The 26,742-nt window shown below is 38.7% G+C and overlaps 1 protein-coding gene across 3 annotated transcripts in view; it reads right to left on the bottom strand.

Moving 5' to 3' along the window:
• Positions 1 to 26,742, bottom strand: part of ece2a (endothelin converting enzyme 2a) — a 90,138-nt gene that overhangs the window by 34,998 nt on the left and 28,398 nt on the right. For all 3 annotated transcript variants that reach the window (XM_081373696.1, XM_081373697.1, XM_081373698.1), the window contains exon 3: positions 22,650 to 22,933. In XM_081373696.1, the coding sequence (XP_081229822.1) occupies positions 22,650 to 22,933 (284 nt within the window). The remainder of the gene's footprint in view (positions 1 to 22,649; positions 22,934 to 26,742) is intronic.

Here is a 26,742-nt window from a genome sequence, read left to right on the forward strand (position 1 = left end):
AGCAGTCTCTAAACTGCATTACACTCTGTCAGCATGAATCTGATGAGGAGATAGTCAAATGTGTGTGTGTGTGATATGTGAGAGACAGATAAGCTATTTTTCCATAATAATATAGGCGACTGTTGCTGGCTAAGGTTGCTAAGCATGTGGAACAGAGATCAGTGAGCTATCTCTGTATTTGTGTGTGTGTTTGTGAGGGAGGACAGTGTTGTAAACCTTTTTTTATATTCCACTCAACGACTTGGAGTATTGGACCCAGCAGTGGACTGGTTTGGTTTGGGAGGGGGGTTGGCAAACCAGTTTTAATGTCAGACACATGACTCAAGTGTGAGGATGTGCACTCTGACACACAAACACACACAGAGAGAGAGAGAGAGAGAGAGAGAGAGAGAGAGAGAGAGAGAGAGAGAGAGAGAGAGAGAGAGAGAGAGAGAGTCCTCTGGGAAAGCTGCAGGTACACTGTGAAAAGTCAAGAGAAATGTTTAAAGGTGCAGTGCGCAATTTCTGCACCATTAGTGGCAACAAACACAACTGCAAAAATAACTAGATTTCTTAAGACAATGTGAGTGGTGCTGGCATCAAATAAAATAAAAATAATAGACAGACAGACAGACAGACAGACAGATAAATAGACAGACAGACAGACAGACAGACAGACAGACAGACAGATAGACAGATAGATAGATAGATAGATACAACGATCGAAAGATCGAAAGATAGATAGATAGATAGATAGATAGATAGATAGATAGATAGATAGATAGATAGATAGATAGATACAACGATCGAAAGATAGAAAGATAGATAGATAGATAGATAGATAGATAGATAGATAGATAGACAGATAGATAGATACAACGATCGAAAGATCGAAAGATAGAAAGAATGATAGATAGATAGATAGACAGATAGATACAACGATCGAAAGATAGATAGATAGATAGATAGATAGATAGATAGATAGATAGATAGATAGATAGATAGATAGATAGATAGATAGATAGATAGATAGATAGATAGAACGATAGATGGATGGATGGAATGTAAGATCGATAAATAGAACGAAAGAACGATGGATGGATGGATAGAAAGATAGATAGAAATATGGATGGATAGAAAGATATATAGATAGGAAGATGGATGGATGGATGCTTAAAATGCTTCCTTGGCAACTAACTGAAATAAAAAAATAAATTAAAACTAAAACAGAAATATAAAAAAAACGAATACAAATAAAAAACTGCATTAAATTATTAAAACAAACTAAACTGAAATAAAATTATATAAAAATGAAAACTAATTCTAATTATAAATAAAAAACTATAATAGTATAATAATACATTTAAAAAAACAATTCCAACAGGAAGTGTGCATGAACCAAGCAGAAAAAGGCACTGGATAATTATAATCATTTCATATTCAATAGTATAGTAGATGCTTCATCTTGTTAAAACTGTGAAATTAACTTTAGCACACATTATACCCTGTCTGTTGCCGTTCAGCTCAGAGTAGTCGCTAATGAAGGTTTTGGGACTGTGTGCGATCTTGTGGTGCCATTAGCTGATGACGGCTCCAGAATGAGTGTCGTGACATTTACCGCTCAGCTGATTGCCTCAAAATCAACAAGTGTCAAGTGCAGAGTGCCGAGAAACTTATTTCGAAATGAACAGGAATGCTAATGGACTTTCTCAAGGTATTACAGACTTTCTATGGGCAAAATATGACACTTAATAACTTTCTATTTATCTAGTTCTTTTCTATGATGAAGCGATATGATGGTTATTACACTCTCACTCTTTCATCAGACGTGGATGAGGGGCAGCTGCGTACTTTTCTGCTTAGCATTCAAATCTAATCTGCTCTGCATACTCAGCAACCGCTATGCAGAGAGAAAAAAGAGAGATGATCATGGGACTATTTTGATGACACACATTTACAAAAGTTGATGAGTACTTGGAAAAAACACACACACACACACACACACACACACACACACACACACACACACACACACACACACAAGCTTGATGACTAAGTTTGCTGCCGACACCTTCCTTTTTAGCTTCAGTGAGCAAAGTTTGTAGTGCTAAAACTCATCCTGACTGAAAAGACAAACATTGGTGTTCAAGTAAAGCATCTTCCCTATGAGATAGAAAGACTGTGTTTTGTGTTTCTTTCACTGTATGAAACTCAGCGACGCTCTACTGCAGTGCTGCTGCTGCTGACGCAATATCAGGAAAGTTCATCTGTGCGCTAATATTCAGCTTTGACTCACAATGTTTACACAAACAGCCCATAAAAACAAATGGCCGCATCAGAAAACCTTAATGAACTACTAAATGAGAGCACTAATCAGACACTCTCACATCTCTAGCCCTCACCACAATCCCCACATCCAGTCATAAATGTCTATTCGTCTGATAATTTGATGCAACCTGCTTTGTTTACTCACATGGACATAAGCTGGTATCCTCTGATTGGCTAGACAGGCTTGACGTCACCAAAGGGACAACAATTACATCATACTTAAAACCAATTACATTTGGCAAATTTCACATGCGGAAATGATATTGCTATACAAGATTATTGATGCCAAACAGACAGACAGAACACAATTATATTTTTATGATTTTCTCTGGACATGGTACTTTGATATATCTCAAAATATTGGAATTCATGTACCATGGTATTTACATAACCTATAAAAAGAGTAATGTTTGCAGCACAGATGGTAATACCAAGGTTTTTTAGTACAGAAATTCATGTACCTTAATTTATATAAGGTACCCTGTGGTACTTAAAAAGACTACCATAGTAATACCATGGTTGATTTAATTAAAAACCCATGGTCCTCCTTTTATGGTACCTCTGGTATGTATGTGTGTATCATGGTATTCTTGGAAGTACCTTGGAAATGACAAAGTGGTAACAGATCAGTTTAGGGTCCAATTCTCACTAATAACTAGTTGTTTATTAGCACGCACGTTACTAGGACATTGGTTTATTAGTATTTATAAAGCACATATTAATGGCTTATTCTGCGTGACCATATTTTATATCCATAATCCTACCCAATACCTAAATGAAATAACTACCGTACTAACTATAAGGAGTTTTCTGAGGCAAAAGTCGTAGTTAACAGTTAGTTAATAGTGAGAATTGGACCCTAATCTAAAGTGTGACCGACATAGTATAAGAATATGGCATGTATATCATACACTTATTAAAATAACCACGCCATTCCAGGAAGTTCCTTGGAGTACCATGCTTCACAATACAGTACTTTGGCATTAACATAATAATATTATTGTACTCTGATTTATAGTAAACCATGGTACTAAAATTTTACCATGGTATTTATGGTACTCCAAGGTACTTCTGAGAATACCATGGTGGTTTTGTATGATTGCCATATTCATAAACTATGGCAATTCCAAGGTACTTCAAAGAATACCATGATATTAACTTCATATTAGTGTCCAAAAACCATGAATTTAACCTGGAATTGTGTCCAAAAATATACATACAGATTACCATTCAAACATTTGTTCGTAAGAATAATCATAAGATTTAAAGGAACCGTATGTAAGATTGTGGCCAAAACTGGTACTGCAATCACTTTCAAATTACTGTAGAGCGGTGTATCCCTTCCCCCTCCCCCCTGACTCGAGGTTGCCAGATAGGCTGCAGGATCCAGCAGGAACGTAGGCTGCTACAAGGAGCTTCCAATGGCAAATGACGAGTCCTACACAGTACGCTTTTTTTCTGTTAATTATGTTTATGCTTCATGAGAGATGTTTTGCGAAGTAATTCGTAACGTTAGACATTTTTTATCCGACACGTTTGTAGCTGCAGCTGTGATAACTAGAGCAGAGCTGGCAACCCGGATGCCGAAACACTACTGACTTTGTGATTGGTAGATAGGTGGAGGGTGTGGCATCAGTCCAAAACACAACATGACAACATCAACATCAGTTGAGGGCAGCAACTTCACTTTTAAATGACAATATCCTGGCCGGACTACTGTTGTCAGTGATATAAGTGTGATTTCTTAAAAAAATGATTTCTTAATGTCTAGTGACATATCAGGGCCATTTTATGATTAATTGAAATGCATTTCTTGCATACGGTTCCTTTAAGATTTGGGGTCGGTAAGATGTCTCTAATGCTCACCAAGGCTGCATTTATTTGATCAAAAATACAATAAAAACAGTAATATTGTGTACTATTATTACAATTTAAAATAACTGTTTTGTATTTTGAAAAATTTTAAAATGTAATTTATTCCTGTGATGGCAAGGCAAAATTTTCAGCAGCTATTACTCTTAATTGTCATATCTTTTTCAGCCATCATTTTAATATGCTGATTGGCAGCTCAAGAAACATTTCTTTTTATTATCAATGCAGAAAACGGTTGCGCTTCTTAATACTTTTCTTTTTTCAGGATTCTTTAATGAATAGAAAGTTCAAAAGAACAGCAATCCCATGTTAATTTTTCTATGGGGATTAGACAACTGCATCCTAGCAGAAATAAATAAAGCTTAATAAAGAGTATAAACCAGCATATAATGGCAACATATAAAGAGCTGTAAGAGATCTGTGCAGAAACGAAGGCAGCGCCTCCTGAAAACTGGACAGAACCTGCTCTGACTGTACACACTGTGCCAAGCTCGAACTGTCGTCTTCTCTCTGTCTCTCGTCCTGTCTATCTGTCTCTCGTTGGCTCTAATTAATGGTGGCCCCCCTCCCAGTAGGCATCCAGCGTTTCCATAGCAACGCTGCTCTGCAGTCGATACTAGCCTCTCGTCTCCGTGGTAACTGAGTCGGGATGCGAGAGGTTCTGTCTCTGTGATTTTGGGCTGCAGTGTGTGGGAGACGGGCTGCACATGCACAAACAAACACGCAAACAAAAATCCACGAACCAGCTTAAACGCTCCACTTGACAAGACCTCTTGACAAATTTGACAAGTTACAGGATTACAGACACAAACCCACATTTGGAGATGCTAAGAGACTTATTTAAACTTTTTTCATTAGAACAAAATTCATACAAATTCATCAATAAATTCATAGACATAATCAGTAACTATCCAACAGATAAGCAGGTACCATGGTATTACAATAAAATATACCATGTCAAAACAGTGGAAGTGCCATTATATTCTTCAAATTACTTTATATGGGTATATGAACATGACAATGATTCAGTACTATAGTTTACATCGAGTCCATACTGTCAATAAAATGGAAAAAGGAAAAAAGATCAAGGATCAAAACTGTAATCTAAACAAAATCTCATTATTAATTAAAGAGAATTTGGTAACACTTTAAATATAAATCATTATAAAGATATTTTTGATGCATTAATTATGCTTTGCATGGTCTCATGAATAACTGCAACCCCAGTTATAACACATTCTAATACTCATCTATTCATTGTCACACCTTTAGAAAGTAAACATTTAAAAATACATGACAAACAACCAACTTCAGATGTAACAAGGAATCTGCAAATATTACAATGCATTTTAACTTTGGTCACAATTCTTTACGAAAAGATATAATGCTTTATAATGTTCATTATGAACAACTTTATAATAAATTATTCAAAAAGGCTTTAAGTAAAGAGTTACTGAGATTTCTTGCGATTTTACTCTCATATTCATTATAAGAAACATGATTATTGGAAAGCAAACCCAAACCAATCTAGATATATGTAATTTGTGTGAGTTATTTCCAATCACACACAAAGAAAAAGTAACAATGAACAGAAAACAAATGAGCTGACATGCCAAGTAATTCCTCTTAACCAGGCGCTGAAGGGATCACACGAGGAAAAATAAGAGAAAAGAAACGAGGGATTTTGTCCTTTCATGAGTGGAGATAATTCCTGAATGAAGGATTAAAGGAGTAATGCCCTGAAAAAAAGAAAGCCTAAGTAAGAAAAGAAAAAGGAGAGACAGAGAAGAGAGAGGACAAGTGAGGAAATCAGAGTGATGAGATAAATGAGAATGTGTGTGCGCGTGTGTGTGTGTGTGTGTGTGTGTGTATCTAGAAATATAATGAGCACTTAAGCCATTTTATGGGGTAATCACCAATCAAAACACAAGGACCTGGCAATGACCATCAAACTAGCCCGGAAACAGAGAAAATATGTGTGTGTGTGTGTGTGTGTGTGTGTGTGTGTGTGTGTGTGTGTGTGTGTGTGTGTGTGTAAAACTGTTCTTAATGCACGTGCATTATATATATACACAAACACTTAAAGGGGTCATATAATGCCATTTTTGTACAAGCTAATATGATTCTTTAGGGTCTAAATTAAAAGTTTGTAATATACTTTAATTAAAAATTCTCATTAGTATTGTAAGAAAACACTAATTTTACCTGGTCAAAAACAGCTCTGTTCCCTTTCAAGGCGGTCACTTCGACATTACGTCACTGACGTATATGGGAACTCCCTTCCTCCTCATTTTCACTTAAATCTTATAGGCTAACGCCAGCTGGAGACAGCTGGCCAATTGACGCAAAACATGCAAATGCTGACCGGACCGCGGGCAGTATAAATAGCATGGGCGCGGCAATAACGTCAGAATCTCTTTCTTCACGCTAGAAGTCTTATCTGAAGTCATCGTGGAAGTTGCAATAGAGGTTACTCAGCATGTTTCCTCCCCGCATCCGATGGCTGCTAACTTTCATGCCAGATATGTGCGGGTCCTATCGACTCGCTCTACCCTACAAGGATCAACCGAGGCCGCACTCACGACGGCGGGCATGTGCCGGACAGTGCGCGCCCTCAGGGGAATAAACTCGGGCATCAGCGGAGACGAGGCCCACTGCCGCCAGCAGGCCGCTGGTGGGCCCTCTCCCGCCCTAAGACGAGTTGACGCCGCCCGTCGCCACTCCGGTGACCGGTCCTTTTCGCGGGCTCGCTAGAAGGACTCGACGCGAGAGGCTCTGTCGATAAGGATACTTAGCCCGGTACGTTATCTCAGCCAGGCTACTTCAAGAAAGACGCCGTCTTCCACGGCGTCCTTTGGTAGTCGTGCGCAAGACGCGCGTCTAGAGAGACGAGGCAAAGCCCATGGCTCCGTGTCCAAAAAGAAAAAAGGGAAGTACGGATGTTATGAGTCTCTAGCATAGAGGTCTCTAGCCGCCTCGCTCTGACAATGGAAAGTGCACAGCCACACAATCCGGTGAGTGTTGTTTACCCCTAGTCAGTCTTGACTACGGGGTTGCGCAGTCGTTACCGCTTATGCTGTTGACGCTGGGCCTACGTAACATTACATTTTGATGTGCTTATTTCACTACGTATTCACAGTTGTTGTCGCTACGCCACTGACGCTGTGTTTATGTACTCACTGCACACTGATATGTGCTATGTTTGTGCCCTGTATCCTTCAGTGCAACTGGCCATTCAACTACGTATCCACAGTTGTTGTCGCTACGCCACTGACGCTGTGTTTATGTACTCACTGCACACTGATATGTGCTATGATTTGTGCCGTTATATATTGCCCTGTATCCTTCAGTGCAAATGGCTATTCTGATTACAACATATTCACAGTAGTTGTGCAACGCAAATGATGCTGTGTGTGTACACCGCACTCTGTTATGTGTTCATGATTTATGCCGCCATAAATTGCCCTGTATCCTTCAGTGCAACTGGCTATTCTGATTCAACTATGTATTCACCGTTGTTGTGCGATGCCACTGACGCTGTGTTTATGTACACTGATGTGTGTGTTATGCTTATGCCACGACATTGCCCTGTTTCCTTCAGTGCAACTGGCTATTTTGATTACTACGTAGTCACAGTTGTTGTGTGATTCAACTGACTCTGTGTTACGTACACACGACACTACACACTGTTATGTGTTCGGATTTATGCCACTATATATTGCCCTGTATTTTTCAGCGCAAATGGCTATTCTGATTACTACACAGTACGTATTCACAGTTGTTGCGCGATGCAACTGACGCAGTGTTTACGTACACACTACACACTGATATGTGTTATGAATTTTGCCGTTGTATATTGCCCTGTATCCTTCAGTGCAATGGCTATTCTGATTACTACACAGTACGTATTCGCAGTTGTTGCGCGATGCAACTAACTTTGTGTTACGTACACACTACACACTGTGTGTTTGGATTTATGCCACTATATATTGCCCTGTATTTTTCAGCGCAAATGGCTATTCTGACTACTACGTATTTACAGTTGTTGCGCAATGCAACTGACGCTGTGTTTATGTACACACTACACACTGATGTGTTATGAATTTTGCCGTTGTATATTGCCCTGTATCCTTCAGTGCAATGGCTATTCTGATTACTACACAGTACGTATTCGCAGTTGTTGCGCGATGCAACTAACTTTGTGTTACGTACACACTACACACTGCGTGTTTGGATTTATGCCACTATACATTGCCCTGTATTTTTCAGCGCAAATGGCTATTCTGACTACTACGTATTTACAGTTGTTGCGCAATGCAACTGACGCTGTGTTTATGTACACACTACACACTGATGTGTTATGAATTTTGCCGTTGTATATTGCCCTGTATCCTTCAGTGCAATGGCTATTCTGTTTACTACACAGTACGTATTCGCAGTTGTTGCGCGGTGCAACTGACTCTGTTATGTACACACTACACACTGCGTGTTTGGATTTATGCCACTATATATTGCCCTGTATCCTTCAGTGCAATGGCTATTCTGATTACTACACAGTTCGTATTCGCAGTTGTTGCCCGATGCAACCGACGCTGTGTTTACGTACACACTATATGTGTTATGATTTTGCCGTTATATATTGCCCTGTATCCTTCAGTGCAAATGGCTATTCTGATTACTACATATTCACAGTTGTTATGCGATGCAACTGACGCTGTGTACACACTACGCACTGATATGTGTTACGATTACGCCGTTATATATTGCCCTGTTCCTTCAGTGCAACTGGCTACTCTTATTGTGTATTCACAGTTGTTGTGCGCTGCCACTGACGCTGTGTTATGTACATTGATATGTGTCTATGGTTTATGCCGTTATATATTGCCCTGTATCCTCAGTGCAACCGGCTATTCTGATTAACTACGTATTCACAGTCGATGTCGCTATGCTTCTGACGCTGTGTTTTGTACACATCAATGTAACTATGCTATCACGTTGCCCTGTATCCTTCAGGGCAACTAGCTATCCTATCTAACTGTGCATAGTCACAGTCGTCGCTACGGCGACTTGCGCTTCATCTGTGTACACACTGAAGCGTTATGCTGTTATGTTGCCCTCAACGTAACTGACCATTGTGTTTGAACTGCGCATATTCATGCAGTTTCGGTCGCTTCGACTAGCGCTGCATTATACACACAGATGTTTTAAATGTGCACACTGATGTGTTATGCTGTTATGTTGCCCTCTATCCTTCAAGTGCAACAACCAGCTGTCCTATCTAACTGTGCATATTCACAGTTCTATCGCTACGGCGACTACACTGCACTTATGTACAAGGATGTGTTTTTGCTATTTTGTTGCCCTGTTCCTTCAGTGCAAAACTAGCTATCCTAATCTACCGTGCATATTCACAGTTTCTGGATGTATGTATGTGCACGGATGTGTTATGCTGTAATGCTGCCCTGTTTCCTTCAGTGCAGCTAGCCATCCTGATCTAACCGTGCATCTCAGCTACGGTGACTTACGCTGCGTTATGTACATACATGGATGCGCTATTCTTACGCACTTGTGTTATGCTGTCATGTTGCCCTGTATCTTAGTGCGACTAGCTATCCCAGTCGAACTGTGCATATTCACAGTCTCTGTCGACCTGCGACCTGCGCTGCATTATTGCACATGGATGTGTTCATGCTGCGGTGTTGCCCCGTATCCTTCAGTGCCTCCTACTGCGTATAGTTGGCGCTACAGCGACCGATGCTGTTACGTACATGTGCTACGCTGTTATGTTGCCCCGTTTCCTTCAGTGCAACTGGCTATTCTGTACTAACTCGTATACTCACAGTTCTAGCTACGGCTACGACTGTGTTTGTGTACTTCTGAGGTGCTATGCTATTATGGAAGGCTATTATCTAACTGCGTATATTCACAGTTGTTGTCGCTTCGGCCACTGGCACTGTGTTTATGTACATTCAGTTATGTGTTAATTTGCACTTCGGTACATCGGCTTTAGAACATTGGCTATGTTCTACAAGGCAGTGTCAGTTTCCTCGTGACCCCCTTACTGGCCTATCATCCCCGGTTCACGGACCTGAGAGAGTTATGGGGCTCCCCCATGACTATCCCCCTCAGATGATTGGCACCCCAGCCCCAAGGTGTGGAACCTTCTTGTGTGTCTGCTGCTGGGTCCTTAGTTGAACAAGACACTTCACACTAATAAGTGCTGAGAGATCTCCTTGAGAATGACCTTCCACCTGCTCTCGCCCCAGCGAAGCACTTGGAGACCTACGCTCATTCTACATGAATGATGTTGCATTGTCTCGGACCTAGTGACTGCAGCGTCACTCTCCGTCCAATACCAGGCTGCGTTCCAGTTGCTTACACCGTTCAGAGCACAGATTGATCCCTGCCCGCCTTCTGCTGAGCCGTCAGCCTCACATGATGCTGATACTCAGAGTGCTGTTGGCCCTGTAAGGGCTTTGCGGATGTACGTGGACCACTAGGCAGCAGTCTGACTAGCTGTTTGTGTGCTTGGTGGATGGTACTAGGGACTGAGACTTTCTCACTGAATTTGACGCTTTTCAATCTGGTTTAATGCCCACGGGATTTAGGTATGCTGGCTGTCTTCTCAGAACACGTTCGCCAGGGTTTCAAGTTTTATGCACTGCCTATAGCGTCGTGGGTTGGTGAGTTTTATTAATGTACTCATGAACTGTTACCACCAGCTGTACAGTAGTCTGCATTATCCAGAGTTACCATTGCTGCTAACTCTGTGTTATGACTATAATGTATATAATGACTATACATAGCTGTTTCCGCATTACACAGTAGTTTTCAATGTACTGTTAACTCTGTGTATGGCTATAAGGTTATGCAGCTGTCACCGCTTTGCCGTTGACACTGTGTTAACTCTTATGCTGAGTGCTTATGGTGTTGTGCTGCCCTGTCCAGTGCAGCCTTCGCTTCATTGCATTGGATTTGCAACTGGGTAGGTCGGAACAGACGTTTCTTACTCTAGTTTCGCCTATCAGTTCGAGTGCTCCTAGCGGCGCTGCTGGCTAGAACTGTTGTCTCTCGTGGGAGTGTAGCTTGACCCCGTTCAGGGCTTATCTTCACTGCGCTCACGGCGGGATTCTATACAGTTCCCATATACGTCAGTGACGTAATGTCGAAGTGACCGCCTTGAAAGGGAACGTCTCCGGTTACTATTGTAACCTCGGTTCCCTGAGAGGCGGGAACGAGACATTACGTCAGCCGCCGTGCTCGCCGTTTGATCAGCTGTGCTAGCGTTCAGTCTTGATTCTGACGTTATTGCCGCGCCCATGCTATTTATACTGCCCGCGGTCCGGTCAGCATTTGCATGTTTTGCGTCAATTGGCCAGCTGTCTCCAGCTGGCGTTAGCCTATAAGATTTCAGTGAAAATGAGGAGGAAGGGAGTTCCCATATACGTCAGTGACGTAATGTCTCGTTCCCGCCTCTCAGGGAACCGAGGTTACAATAGTAACCGGAGACGTTCTCAGCACACCGTTTCAGTGCATGCGTCTTTAAATGATAATGAGCTTTGCTCACCCCGCCCCTCTGTTCTGTGCGTACACCGTTTCTAACACAATAACCACGCGTTGTTCATTATAAACGTGGGATTATGAATTATATTGAGAACGTCGTACATAGAAAACATGCCGTAATGTACCCTGAGTGTAAACCTTAGACGCATTCATCGTGAAGCCTGCAGCAAGGTTTGCAAATTTCGCAAAGATTAATATAAATACTAATATAAAGGTTAATAAAACATTACACTCACATCTTCTGGAGGTTCAGCAGGAACACGTTGGTACCGATCCGTTTTTTCTCGTTTGTAAAGCTGTCTGGTCTGAAATGATTCGCGCAAACATGAAAGCATGGACGATCGTGGGGAATCCCCGTGAGGGAATCCCCGCGTCAATCCTTTGGGCATATCGCTTCAAAAACAAAACTCAGCCACTGCATCTTCAACGGCTCGGATTTAGGAACATCCAAATGACTGCTGTGTTCCTTATTACATCTAAGAACTGAACACCACAATCGCTTAGACGCCATTCTGCTCCAGCATAACAACAATGGCGGACTACTATGACGACAGCTGTCACAGCTCGCTCAGGGCGGGTCTTGTGTTGAAACACGGCTGTCAATCACAATAGCGGGAGGGGCGTACGATCTTATGACGTCACAATATCGAACGGCTTGATTTCAGAGAGGGTCAAACATATAAGGAGATTAAAACAAAACCACTGGATGGATTTTTATCATGATAGGATGGTTGTGTACAGGCACTGCCAACAGACATTTCAGTGCAATCAACTTGTAAAAGTGCATGTACCATTATATGACCCCTTTAACAAATGGAGTGCTGTTATTCATGAAGAGAGGATTTTAGCACTTGGTGCTGCTGATATAGTGATCAGCTGATTTTAAAATATGCCTAAATTAACTTCTGATTTAAATGTGTCTGTTTTTTCTATTGGACATAACAGCATGTTTTTGTTTTTTTTATTCCATACATATTTAATGACCAATAAATATGTTTATTATCTCAATTGTTCCTCTAGAAAAAAAAAAATATATATTAAAAGCAGAACAAATTAACTCTCCCGCTTCTGGGCTTTGGTAACCTCACATGTGGCTTCTCAACAGATGAGTCCCATTTTTGGATTGTAGGTCTCTTCTAATTATGTATAGTTAGAATAGCAAGAGAGCAAAATAAATGGGTATATAGCAATACTCAAAAGGAGAAAAAAATGCTACTTCATTTTGTAATTGACCTTAATAATCGTGTTTCCAATCAGACTTTTACAATATTTTGGTGTAAAATCACTTGGTACAGAAGAAACTCTATATATAAACTATATACAAAGGTAAAAGAAATGCAATCTTCTAGACTATATTAAATACAGGTTCACATGCAACAATGAAACATGGTTTGTGTTGAGGAATTCAGGAGAAATTCAGAAATCAAACACTGAAAAGAGCAAAACTTAATGGGTAACTTCCTATTCAGCCATGCCATGCCAAACATTTCACATATAGTTGGGCCCATACAGGTTACTATTAATAATGCTTATTTTTATTTCTTATTTTGTACAAGCATTTTGGTAACTTAATTAATATGTTGGTAACATTATGGTAACAATCATTTTGGGTCACCACTAAAAGCCAACAATAAAATCTGTTTCCTGAAGCAAATTCAGTTGAGTACGACTGATTATTGATATTAAATGTCAACTGCGCTTATTGTCTCGATTGTGCTCAGATTTGTCGATATATTGAAGTGTGCAATCAAAATAGATTTCATTATGAACATATGAACATTCATAGTTTCTCATCACATACAGATCTGAAAAGGCCAAATTATCTAAGCTGTCATGAATTGTACAGCTCTATACTCTTAGTATGCATGATGCCAACAAACTTTTTTATTTATTTAAGGAGAATTATCTTAGCTCATATACTTAAATGTAACAATTTGAGAGAATTCCTAAGCCATTAGCCATGAAAGAGCAATCTCTGAGCAAACACATTTTTCTCTGGGAGTCTGAAGATCAAGACACACAAACCATGAGTGATGCATCGCATATCGCTTCTCTGATCAATAACTGGAAGCATAAACATAACACTTTAATTGCAGATATATGTTTACATGGTGTGTGTGTGTGTGTGTGTGTGTGTGTGTGTGTGTGTGTGTGTGTGTGTGTGTGTGTGTGTGTGTGTGTGTGTGTGTGTGTGTGTGTGTGTGTGTGTGTGTGTGTGTGTGTGTGTGTGTGTGTGTGTGTGTGTGTGTGTGTGTCCGAGTGGACATACTGTCAGCCATCTGCGTTCAGGATGAGAGGTGAATGTATGAGGAGAGAAACACAGCTTGTCTAATCAGCCTCAGGCACACAAACACAACACACACAGACACACACAAAAACAGAAATAGTGTTTCTCTGTCCTACTGTCCATATGTCTCTCTTTTCCACTACACTAAATAGCTTTCCTTTTCTTTCCTTTTTTGCTTCCATTTTGTATTTTCTCCATCTGCTCTCTTCCCCTTCTTTTTTCAATCTGTGTAAAATATCTTCCTTAATTTGTACCTCTACATTGAAATGCATCAGTAAGGGGCCATTCACACAGAACACGTTTTTTTGCGGTTAAAAGACGCAGGTCAGTGAAGCGAGAGAAAAAAAGCGCAAGGTCTAGACACAAGTTTTTTAAACTTATTTTAACTTGAGTGCTGCATTTTTTAATGCGAGATGCAAACACAACGGTCAAACATCTGTCTAGCACATTTACAATGGAAAACAATGGAAAAGTACAGCAGTGGAATGAAAAAAACATGTTCTGTATGAAACAGCCCTAAGACAGCTCTAAAGGGAGCGATAAAATACTTTTTAAGTTTAGTGCAATATATATAGACAGCCTAAAAAAAGTGGTTCACAACTGGTGGTTCATGACCCAAAAAAGGGTCATATTTCTGTTATAATTACAGGAGAACTCCGGTCAATTTTAACATTGAGCTCATTTTTTTGTAAATTTGGAGTGCTGTCAATACAAAGAACAACGACAAAAATCGGTGTTGCCTACACCGTGTTATCCTCTTTTTAAAATGTGCACCCTGTTGACTTCAATGGGGCAAGTTTTAAACCTGCTTTTAGCCTCTTAACATCCTTGATGTGTCATTACAAGTGCACAGGTCATGTGAGTGATTCCTTCAGAGTGATCACGAGTGAATCTGACTGCAGTAGATGTGAAAGATAAAAAAAAAAAAAAGATGTTTTTCAGCCAGCGCTCATACCTGTATTTTCTTCCTGTTTTCGGTCGAAGTCCATAGTAATCAATTGTCGAGTTCACACGCATAGGTTTAGTTACCTATGATCACGCGCGTGAACTCGACAATCGATTACTATGGACTTCGACCGAAAACAGGATGTAAATACAGGTATGTGCGCTGGCTGAAATAACATCATTTTTATTAATATCTTTCACATCTACTGCAGTCAGATTCACCCGTGATCACTCTGAAGGAATCACTCACAATGGCTGTGCACTTGTAATGACACATCAAGGATGTTAAGAGGCTAAAAGCAGGTTTAAAACTTGCCCCATTGAAGTCAACAGGGTGCAAATTTTAAAAAGAGGATAACACGGTGTAGGCAACACCGATTTTTGTCGTTGTTCTCTGTATTGACAGCACTCCAAATTTACAAAAAAATGAGCTCAATGTTAAAATTGACCGGAGATCTCCTTTAAAGGTGCATTGCGCAAGTCTCTGAGTTTTTGCAGAACTATACCCCCTCTGGCGACAAGCGAAACTGCAACACTGCAACTGAACGCGCATGACGTCACGCCCAGTCTCAAATTCCGACCCGAATCCCTCTTATTTATTTTACTGTACAGGTTTATAGAGGCAATCGCAGTGATCAGAGAAGGGCTCATTCAGCCCATCAGGCAATTGTTTAAGCATGTATGGGTTTGAAAAACGGGTATTTTTAACATGAAATGTTGCGCAATGCACCTTTAAGGTAAAAAACATTACTGAATGCATGAAAATGAAATGCAACTAACTATATAATTGTGCATAATAAGGGTAACAATAGAAAAAAAATATAATTGTTGTTGAAGTCAAATCCATCAAATTTTATTTTACAGTATTTTAGTGCAAATTCGACAAATAACACAGATACCAATACGGACAGGTTGGTAGCATTCCTTATTTTTTGAAAACTATGAACAAAACTATGAAAGGTAAAAGAAAATACAACCCAGCCCATCCAGTTCAACTTCATGGAACAATGAAATGTGTCGAAGACAATGCGTTTTTGGGCAATGAATTATTGGCTCCCAAGAACATCCATCCATCTACTATCCATCTATCTACTGTATCTATCTCCATAATGTCTTCAGCATCAATCTGCCTCCAAGGTTTTCTTGCGCTACAGCAGGAGCAGGAAGAGTTTGATGTGGGCTGGTTGCTGTGAGGAAGTTTCTGGATTTTTCTCAAGACTCACTGCCTTCAGATGAAGAAATTCATTTCAAGCTGTATGTATACAGCGTCCTACAAAACTATTCACATTTGCTGCCAGGGTGTTGGTGTCAGATGATGAAATTTTAATCTGTATGTGACAGCAGTTCTCTGCCAGTCAGGTCAGTGTTTATGTAAAGCCTGCAGGCAGTCAGCAGAGTTCCTAAATCTTTAATAAGACAAAATACACAGGTCCCGGAATCATCTCTCCAAATCCCCAGCTGCAACTCTCTTACACACACACAACAAATCACAAACAAGGGCGGCCTACGGGACACGGGTGGTAACATAATTATTCTGTCTCCAAACTATTTTTTTTTGTGTGTATTTGTGAGAAAGAATTAACTACAACAAGTGCTGACAATGCATTAAATAATTAAAAATGTTTATAAAAGTTGAATAATTTGACTTCATTCAATAATAAATGACTTTTGCTGTCAGTTTTGTCAAGTCAGACATTTTTAAAGACATTCAAAACCACAAAAAAGGGTCCAAATGAAGAGAAAGTTATAATACGATCCCTAAAATGGTGGTCAGCCGCACCACACACCACAGATTGGATCTATCTATCTATCTATCTATCTATCTATCTATCTATCTATCTATCTATCTATCTATCTATCTATCTATCTATCTATCTATCTATCCATCCATCCATCCATCCATCCATCCATCCACCCACCCACCCACCCACCCACCCACCCACCCACCCATCCATCCATCCATCCATCCATCCATCCATCCATCCAGTCTGTAAGGCCCATAAACTATGCCAAATTTCAAAGCTGTTTATACTTTTTGTAAACTTTCAAACAAGGCGACTCTTAGATAACAAACACGGTTTACCGCACCCTCAAACTACACCTCACACTCCATTCGTCTCATACCTCACACTTTATCCCACACACAGACACTATCACATCCCAAATTTCATTTTGCAATGTCTGATTGATATGAGCACATATCTGACTGTCTGAGTCTAAGAAATCATGACTGCAGTATTACATAACTCTGGCTCTAGTTAGCACACTGCTGTGTATGTATGATACTAACAAGGGAGCTATCAAGACTTTGATGAGCTGACAGATAAATGAGCTCACCCACATGGACGGAAGCATAGAAATCTCATCTCTCTTTCTTTCCCTGTTTTTTTCTATTCAATACACTGCATGCTTTTAAAAAACACACTTTCACGCATTCATTTGATTTTTAAAATCACACTTTCATCTACCACAATGACTTTGAATTATCTTTGTCAATTAAAATGATTTGTATTCATTTTGGGACTTTTTTTCTGCAAACACTGTGCTTTTTTTTCTTTTAATGTTGACATATGCAATTAACTGCAGTTTATCGGCATATTACGTAATTCTTTTGATTAAAAATTATAATCAACTGACTGCAGGAACACAGTCCTTTAAAGTGAAGGAATCTGATAAGACGCTCATCCTCTCCATCCTGGCTTTCTACTCTTTCTCTCGTTTCCTTTTTCCGAGTGAGCGTAAGAGCCGGAGGGCGAAGAAAGGAGAGGGAGAATGAAGAAAACGAGCAGACAGAAAATGAGAGTTGATGTGCAATTTAACCATCCGATCCGCAGCCTCCCTCCTCAGCTTCTTCCATCTCTCTCTCTCTCTCTCTGTTGAAGTATTATGTAACCGGGCCCTAGGCATTGTAATTAGGAAGCTTTAGGTATTAGCTAAGACCAAAGACAAGAACAAAAGAACAGAAAGAGACTGAGTGTGTGTGGGCATCTTTCTCCACTTCAACATATAAAGGTTGAGCCCTTAGTGAGGAAGTTTTTTGACCAGTCAGATATGTCTTAGACTTTCTTCAAGATACCATTGAACTTCTGGACTATTCCTGACCCCTGAATGTGCCTCATGCAAATCACAGGAAAAAATAATGGTGTGTATCTGATAAAGTAAAGTTTGAAGCAAAAAAAGTATTTAAAAATCCGACAAAAACACAAAGGTACAAGACTGTGTACTTAATGGCTTTAGTGAGGGAAAGAACTACAATCCCATGAAGCACTGCAAACAGCATGATCGAATTAAATATATATTTAAATATTTAAGTATTTTGAGAGTGTAGGTAAACCGGCTTGATTACGTCATTTGCGGTGCTTCATGGGAGTGGGCGGAGCTAAACAGATCTTTTGGCACGCTTTGCTAGTTTCGACTCACTGATTGGTGGAATTTTCTGTACAGCATCAGGAGTACTGTAGTTTTCACCATGAATTCCACTGTTAAACACAATTATTTTAAAGTTAAGTTGAAATAATGCAGGCTGACAGAGGCACCTCGTAGCTCTCAGTAAGGCTGTCTTTAAAGGTTTATAAATTATTATTAAACCTGGATAAAATAATAATAACAATAAAAAACACTGATGTCTTTCTTTGACATTATGAAAGGATGACTCATAATAACAGTAAATTGTCCTTAATGAATATAAATAATAATTTTAATGAAAAAAATGTAAAAGGTTACATTTGAAGTATAATATTTAAAAATATATTCTCATCAGGGCAAAGCAAATGAGTCAACACACCAAAATATTGCAACAGGTTTTGTTTGAAAAATGGCCACAGAAGAACCAATACAGCAATAAATCATAATGGTGTCGGAGTTACGCTTCCATACTTTATATATGAATGCAAACGTGCCTGCATGTGCCAAAACAACAAAGTACAAGACTAGATTCCAGTCAACTTTACACACTCCTTTAGTTCACACAAGCAAACTCAGGTGGTCGTGTAAAAATACAAGATTCTATGGTGTGGGTTAGTCTATAGTAAATATGATTAGCGTTATATAAAAACAAATAAATCTAAACAAGCGAGTCCTCATTCAGATAGCTAAATAGCCAAGTCAACATGCAAGAAAGACGGACTGAAGACTTGTTTGTGCTCTGTAAGGGTCAGCAGAGTGAATCTACACAAGAAATATCTCACTTCTTCACCACAGGCGAGTGTGACACTCACCGAAGCAATCTCTCTGTGTGTCTGTGTGCGCGTGTTTGAGGAGGGAGCCCTGTGTGTGCGGACAGTGTTTCTATGGAAACGGGTGTAGGTGATTCATGGACCGTGTCAGGCTGAAAAATAAATTTCACACCTACGAGTGTGAGAGAGAGAGAGAGAGAGAGAGAGAGATGATGATGTTTTCATGTTTTCAAGTGTTTAAGAGTGTTTTAATGTGTAAGAATGTGTGTGTGTGTTTATATGTCATGAGGACAGTATTGACTTTGTGCCAATGTTCGTTAAATGCTCTTCAAATACATCAACTGCACATTATTTTACTATTAGATTTTCTAAATGGTTTTTCAAAGTTGTAAAAAAGATTATTGGAGTACATTTTACAAGAAAATTGTAAATTTTTCTGGTTCCAAATCTCACATTTGATTTATTGTGTAACTTATTTGTACTTCTTTATAATTATTTGTGAAATGTACGAACATTTCTGAGTGAATTTTTTTTTAAATGCATTTTTTTTTCAGCGCAGTTACGAATTATATAAGAAAATTATGATCTATTATATACAATGATATACAATATAAAATCTTAATATTTAAGATATAATATTATACACACACACACACACACACACACACACACACACAAAATACAATAGTAATAGTAGTAGTAGTATAATATAATACTACTCAGTAGTATAATATTTCTTATAAATTTATAATACATTTATTATATACAATTAAAATACATCACAATGAACAATTCTACATTATATAGAATTTAAAATATTAATGTATGTAATATTTATAGTATAAAATGTTATATGCATACATACATGCATACACACATATTTATTATATATTTATTGTGTGACATTCATTACATCATATGCTCATATACACAGTGGTGATAGAAGATCTCCAGTTTCTGGATCTTCCTGCTGTAAAACCAGATGTAACACAAACTATTTCCTTTTCCTTTCTCATTTTAACTTTTTTAAACTTTTATTATGAGCACAAATCATAAGTAGTGATATCAGATTTGATATTTTTCACCTGTCAGTGGATTTAATATACTTGAAACTTTAATCAATGACTAATATTGGCCAGACAATAACACAATTACGAGACTCAGCTCAGAGAGTAAGGGTTTTAATTTAGTTTTAATCTTGTGCATGAAGCTGAAGTGGAGCCTTAATAGAGCTCAAAAAAAGTCCAAATATATGATTTTGTTCGATCAGTAATCTGTTAATAATGACATTGTTAAAAGTGTGAAAGTGTGTAATGTTATTAGTACTTTCACTTTTCCCAGCTTAATGTGTAGAGGCGTATCTAAAAACACACATCAATGATTGGAGAGTGGCACAATCAGATTAACAATTTGTTTGAAAACATGACAGAATCTGTAACTTATTTTCCTTCCAACATCTGGACTCCTCTATCCTTTCTGAGTTAATACCTAAAGCTGCGAATTACCACAAACACTAGAATAGAGGAAGAGAGGACATTGTTCCTTCATAACTGGCAACATAAAACAGCTTAACTGGCTTTGCTAAGAAGGAGAAAACAGAGCACAGTACAATTGTTTTCTTTTGCTCATAATCTTCCTCTTTCTTTCTTGAGGCTAGATAGGTGTAAAAAACATCATGAGACTGTGTATTTTTACATTTTGTGGTCATCATGTAAATCATGCCTCTGGAATGTGAAAAACATTATCACACACACACATATCCCACACATGCGATGCGTGTTGTGTTTTCATGTTTTATGGGGACTTTCTATAGACATAATGATTTTTATACTGTACAAACTGTATATTCTATATCCTACCCATCACGGAAAACTTTCTGAATTTTTACATTTTCAAAAATCATCACTTAATATGATTTATAACCAGTCCCTAAAAATGTCTCCACAAGGACAAGGATTTCAGATATTGCCATTTTTGTGGGGACATTTTGTGCCGATAATGTAGGGTTTACCAGGCCACACGCACACACACAACCACACACACACATCAGACTGCCAGCCTAATCTGTGCTGCTCTGACATACTGATGAATAAACTATGAAGGGAGGAAACTGAACTGACTGTTACACTATTAACATGAGAGAAAGAGATTAAATATAAATGGCACTGTGATTTCTGCTGTGATGAAAGGCTAGATTGTACGGAAATATTTCCTATGAGTTTTAAGAGTCAAAACATCTATTAGTAGACCTTTAACACGCAAAAAAACACAGGGTTGTTCTTATGCTGCGTGGCACTCACTGAGACATCTGATGAATATTTCTTGTAGCAGTGCATTGTGGGATTGAGTGAAAGCCACTCAGCCCCTGTGAGTTTAATAACACAAGGTTTGAATCACTCATTTAAGGATAAAAGGGAAAAACACTTTCCATCTGTGGCCCCTTATGTCACTGAACATGAGTCAGCATGTCATCTGTATTGTGATTTTCCTATCCTCTAATCTTCATTAAGGGATGTGACAGATGTGGAAGTTCTTCAAATTTTGAAGAGTCGAATTAATCTCTACCCAAGAGGTAAAAATTGACTCATACGGCATACGTGAAATGCTTCTCCTGAGCTGAGCTGCCCAATTTAGACTGTTTAATCATCAGTCCTGATGTACAAATATAAAATGATTTTACCTGCATGAGTTTCTTTCTTGTGTTGAACACAAAAGGTGATATTTTAAAGAATGTTGGTAATGAGACAGTTGACGGTAGCCATTGACTTCAATGTTTTTTTTTTCCTACTATAGAGGTCAATGGGTACCGATTACCAACTTTCTTTAAAATATCTTCTTTAGTGTTCAACACAAGAAAGAAAATCATACAGGTTTGGAACAACTTGAGGGCGAGTAGGTGATGGCAGAATTGTCATTTTTGGGTGAACTATCCCTTTAATTCAAACATTAAAAAAAACTGACCCAAATCTGTTCCCTGCAAATAGTCCCACTGGATCTTTTTAAATTCTGTAAATATGGTGTTTTTTTTGCTAAATGTAAACACAATTGAGAGTTACAGTTTCAATAATGCCTGTCTCCTCTTTACACCGCCTCTGGAATCAAGTGTTGCGAGAAGAAAACGACAAGCATATTTCGTAAAGAAACTGAACTTATTCATAAATATTCTCTTAGATCTCTAAGGAAGTCAATAAGAGGATAGTTCTGTCTAGTCCCTACCAGAACATCAGAAAGGGATGTTTAACATAAGCAAACTCTGTTCAAGGTAAAGCATGTAACTCAAAGATTATGCTCAATCTTTTTTGCTTGAACGGAACAGGAACTCTTGGCTCATCCAATGGTGCAAGTTTGGGAAAGGACCACCTGTTTGGCAGAACAATTATGTTTTCGTGCCACTAGCAATGAAGAAATTACATTCTTCTTACCATCTAGAACCCAATAGTCTCCAGAATTCAGACAGCTGAAGCCCCTCAAAGTCAAAATATTACACTGTCGTTCCTCACCTCTAAGAGAACCTGGTGCAGCAGTCGGGCCGCCTTCTCGGAGACCTTCCACGGGTCGGTCTCCTCCACCAGCATGGCGTCCAGAGTTCCCTTCTCCAAAACCACATCAAACACACCGTCAGAGAAGGCCAGTCGACGGGCGTCCATGCACAACCAGCTGAGCTGAGCGCAGTCCTTGTGTCTCTCCGCCATGCTCTCCACACAAACGCTAGAGTAATCCACGTTAGTGATGGAGGTGTAGCCGGCCTGGTACATATCATAGCTCAGAGCACTGTTACCACAACCTGAGAGACAGAGAGAAAGAGGCAAGTGAAAAACAGTTTGTTACTGTATATTTATGTTATGTCTTTATACAAAACGTTTGATGAACCGGAGACATCAGAGGTCACATACATACTATGACTTTCACTGCATATAAAGACCTTTACAGGCTGTCAGCTTATTCAATGGTGCTTATCTGTTTAGTTTTTGATGTCAAAACCAAACTTTAAAGATTTCAAACTCTCATGGTTCACTGATGATATCAGTGTTCTACACTAACATTCAAAAGTTATTGTTTTGTTAAAGGAGGCCTATTATACAAAATTCACTTTTACATGGTGATTGAACGTAAATGTGTGTCAGCACTGTGTACACAACCACCCTTTTTCATTTTTTTTTTCTCTTTCCACCATATGTTCTACACACATTACGGTCCAGAGAATGTTTAAAAGCAGTTTTATATACAAAATATGTTTGCTATGTTGCTAATATTGTCAAAATTAGCTAAAATCAAAGGGTTTCTAAACATGTTGCTTGCTGCATTGCAATGGATACCACAATGTTTCCCATCTCAATTCTGGCAGAGACGACTTTGTAGTGATAATATAGTAGTCGCTTTCGCAAATAAATGTAGTCACTCTCAACTTACTGCATTCTTGCGTAAGTTAGCCTAGAACGGGGCCAAGAAGTCATAAAGCAGTAAGTGATAACTTTCTCATGATCAAAACATTCTAATTTTAAAATGTGCCACCCGTGTGACTTTTTGTATAAAAAATTGTCAGATGATTCAAAATCACCAGTCTAACCAGAGGTGTGAGTGACAGGAAGTCACATGTTGTTACTTCCTGTTGTGGCACCGGGGTTGTACGTCTCAGCTCCTGAGGCGAGAGCAACTTTAATTATCGCCTTCTTCGTTAGTCTAATTAAAGGTTGCTTAACGAGCAATCTTACAGAGGGTGTTTAATCAAAGGCATTTTCTCAGTCTGTAGTCAACACATCTCTCTTCTCACTTAACGCTGAATGTAAAGATAAAGTCATGATTTTCACAGGAAAGTTGGTGCACTATTAGTGTTATCTGGAAGCTTGCATGCTGTCATCTCAGCTGGACAAAAGGTGTTTCCCTGGAGGCACCTAATGGTACGTTTAAATCAAAGTGTTTCAAAGTCGATTTATTGCTCTTTATAGAGCGTTTATCTCGCTCATGCTGCCACTCTTCTCCCAGATCTCATTACAAAACCATTCAGTTCAAGTGTGCCAGTGTGTGCCAGTGGAAAAAAAACAATGTTTTTTTTTCCAGCACATCAAAACCTAACAAATCCACTTCAGTAAAAACAACCCTTCATTTCTCTTAAAGGGATAGTTCACCCAAAAATGAAAATTCTATCATCATTTACTCTCCCTCAAGTTGTTCCAAACCTGTATGACTTTCTTTCTTCTGCTGAACACAAAAGAAGATATTTTGAAGAAAGTCGGTAACCGAACGACTGATGGACCCCATTGACTTCCATAGTAGGAAAAAATAATACTATGGATGTCAATGGGGACCAGCAACTGTTTAATTACCAACCTTCTTTAAAATATCTTCTTTTGTGTTTAGCAGAAGAAAGGAAATCATACAGGTTTGGAACAACTTGAGGGAGAGTAAATGATGACAGAATTTTCATTGTTGGGTGAACTATCCCTTTAACATACTTACTATAGGTATTATTATCACTACAATAAACCTAAATAAATTAAATAACCTGACAGAGATTTCAAAAGCTCTTTATGCAAAGGAGGAAGTATTTTTTGCTAATTGCTTTTGTCATTTTTATTAGTTTGTTTTTTAAATATTTTATTTAATTATTTTTATTTCCATTTAGCTTAGTATTTTTATTACTTCAAATTAAGTTTATTTCAGTTAGTTGCCATAGTTTTACATATAATATTTATATTTTATTTCAGCTTTGTTTCAATTACCCAAAATTATTTTTAATACTTTAAGTTAACAATCCTGAATCCAATGTTAACTTATTTTGAATTTATAGTCGAAGTTAATATGGCCTAATTATGGTATCTTGGCAGAAACTTTGTTAAAAAAATAATAATAATAATTTCTCCTATATCTCAAAGGTAAAATGTGTAATTTCTGCACCACTACTCGTATCAAATGGAATTGCAATTCTTGATTTTTATATATATAACTAACTCAACCAAAGGCATTGGTTTTGGACAGATTTTTTGACCAATGGCAGACGAGGCTTTCTATTTAGGAAACCTGACTTGAAAACAGCCGTTATTTCTCCAATTCTGTTTTGTGCCACTAGAAAGACAAAACCGACACACTTAAGGGCAATTCCGCGCAAAACTGTCACATCCATAACGCCAACTAAATACCATGGCATTGTGTTGGCGTTATGGATGTGACAGTTTTGCGTGGAATTGCCCTTAAACATTTTTAAATGACTATCGTGTGCCAAAAAGCTTGAATATGAGACACACATTTGTGTGCTGTTTATGCTGATACAGTATATACCCTGCCTCACAGGTGTTGGTGGTTTATAAGGTCACTACAACAGTGTAAATAAATGTGTGTGTGCAGAAGGGAAGGAAAGAAAAGAGAAGAGAAGAGAGAGAAACACTGAGAGAGAGTATTCCTAAGCTGTCAAGTCAGCCACTGCCCTCCCGTCATAAACAGTCCTTGTTTCCGCTCTCTCCATGACATCACCAGCCACACATGGCCCCTGACCTTTTCTACCGCTGCCTGTGCCTGGATCTCCCTCTTCAGAGCTTTCGTAGTGGCGTCGAGGACCTGGGAATTTCCAGAGCGGACACACTAAGAACGCTAAAGTTAGTCTAGCATATCACGCGTAGCATTCCTTCATTCCCTGCTCTCTTCACTATCCCCTTCTCCACATAGGGAGACGGAAAAAATTATTCCACATCTCAGACAGTCACGAGACGTGTCGAACAAACATCACAAGACCCAGAGACTCAAGAACGTGCAATACACAGATCTCTAGGCAGTATGTCTGTGAAATAGAAAGTAATCTCTAGGATTCACTGTATGAACTCTTTTACCAGTCAGGATGCAATTTCACAAAACCTTCTCTCTCTTTCAGAAACTGAATGTTTAAAATTGCCTCATGAAACCAACCAGTCTCATCCAACTGTAACTGAGGATCAGTGGATGTTTTTATCCTTGAGATGACGTAAGTGGCTCATCCATGATTTCCCATAATGCACCAATGCTGCAGTAATAATGTAAATGATTTAGCACCATGATGTCATACCAAGTAGAGCATGAGATTTCAATGAATTACGCAACACTAGCAGAATAAAGACATGACTAGGCCTCTCAAAATAAAATAGTGATGTCACAGTCAGCTAGGCTTTTTTGGGCCATTATTTTGTTATAACTTGACAATTCCATTGGCTGATTGGCCGATTGTTAAAAGTGAAACCTACTGGCAATCTTATCAATGGATAGTTAAGGCCTGTTCACTCCAAGAACAATAACTATAACCATACTATACACTTCAATTTTAAAATTAAGCCTAATAATTTAATTTCAATGCCTGATTTTTTTGTTTATTTTTGATGATAAACAATAATAGTACCATGTTGGATTGTCACTCAGACTGGATGTCCAATGTAAAACGTGAATCCTGAAGCAAAACCATTAGAGAACCACAAATCTAGATATTACCTGAACTTAAAAACTATTGAAGTTGTTCACAAGAGACACAACAAAGCAGTTCCTCTGCAAGTCTGTAATGCATAATTTAGAGAAGGAAATGCATGAAGAGATACAGATCAGCATATGAATGAGAGGACAAACATTTTCTAAGAT

Source organism: Scardinius erythrophthalmus, assembly GCF_964197995.2.
Source record: "Scardinius erythrophthalmus genome assembly, chromosome: 9".
NCBI lineage: Eukaryota > Metazoa > Chordata > Actinopteri > Cypriniformes > Leuciscidae > Scardinius > Scardinius erythrophthalmus.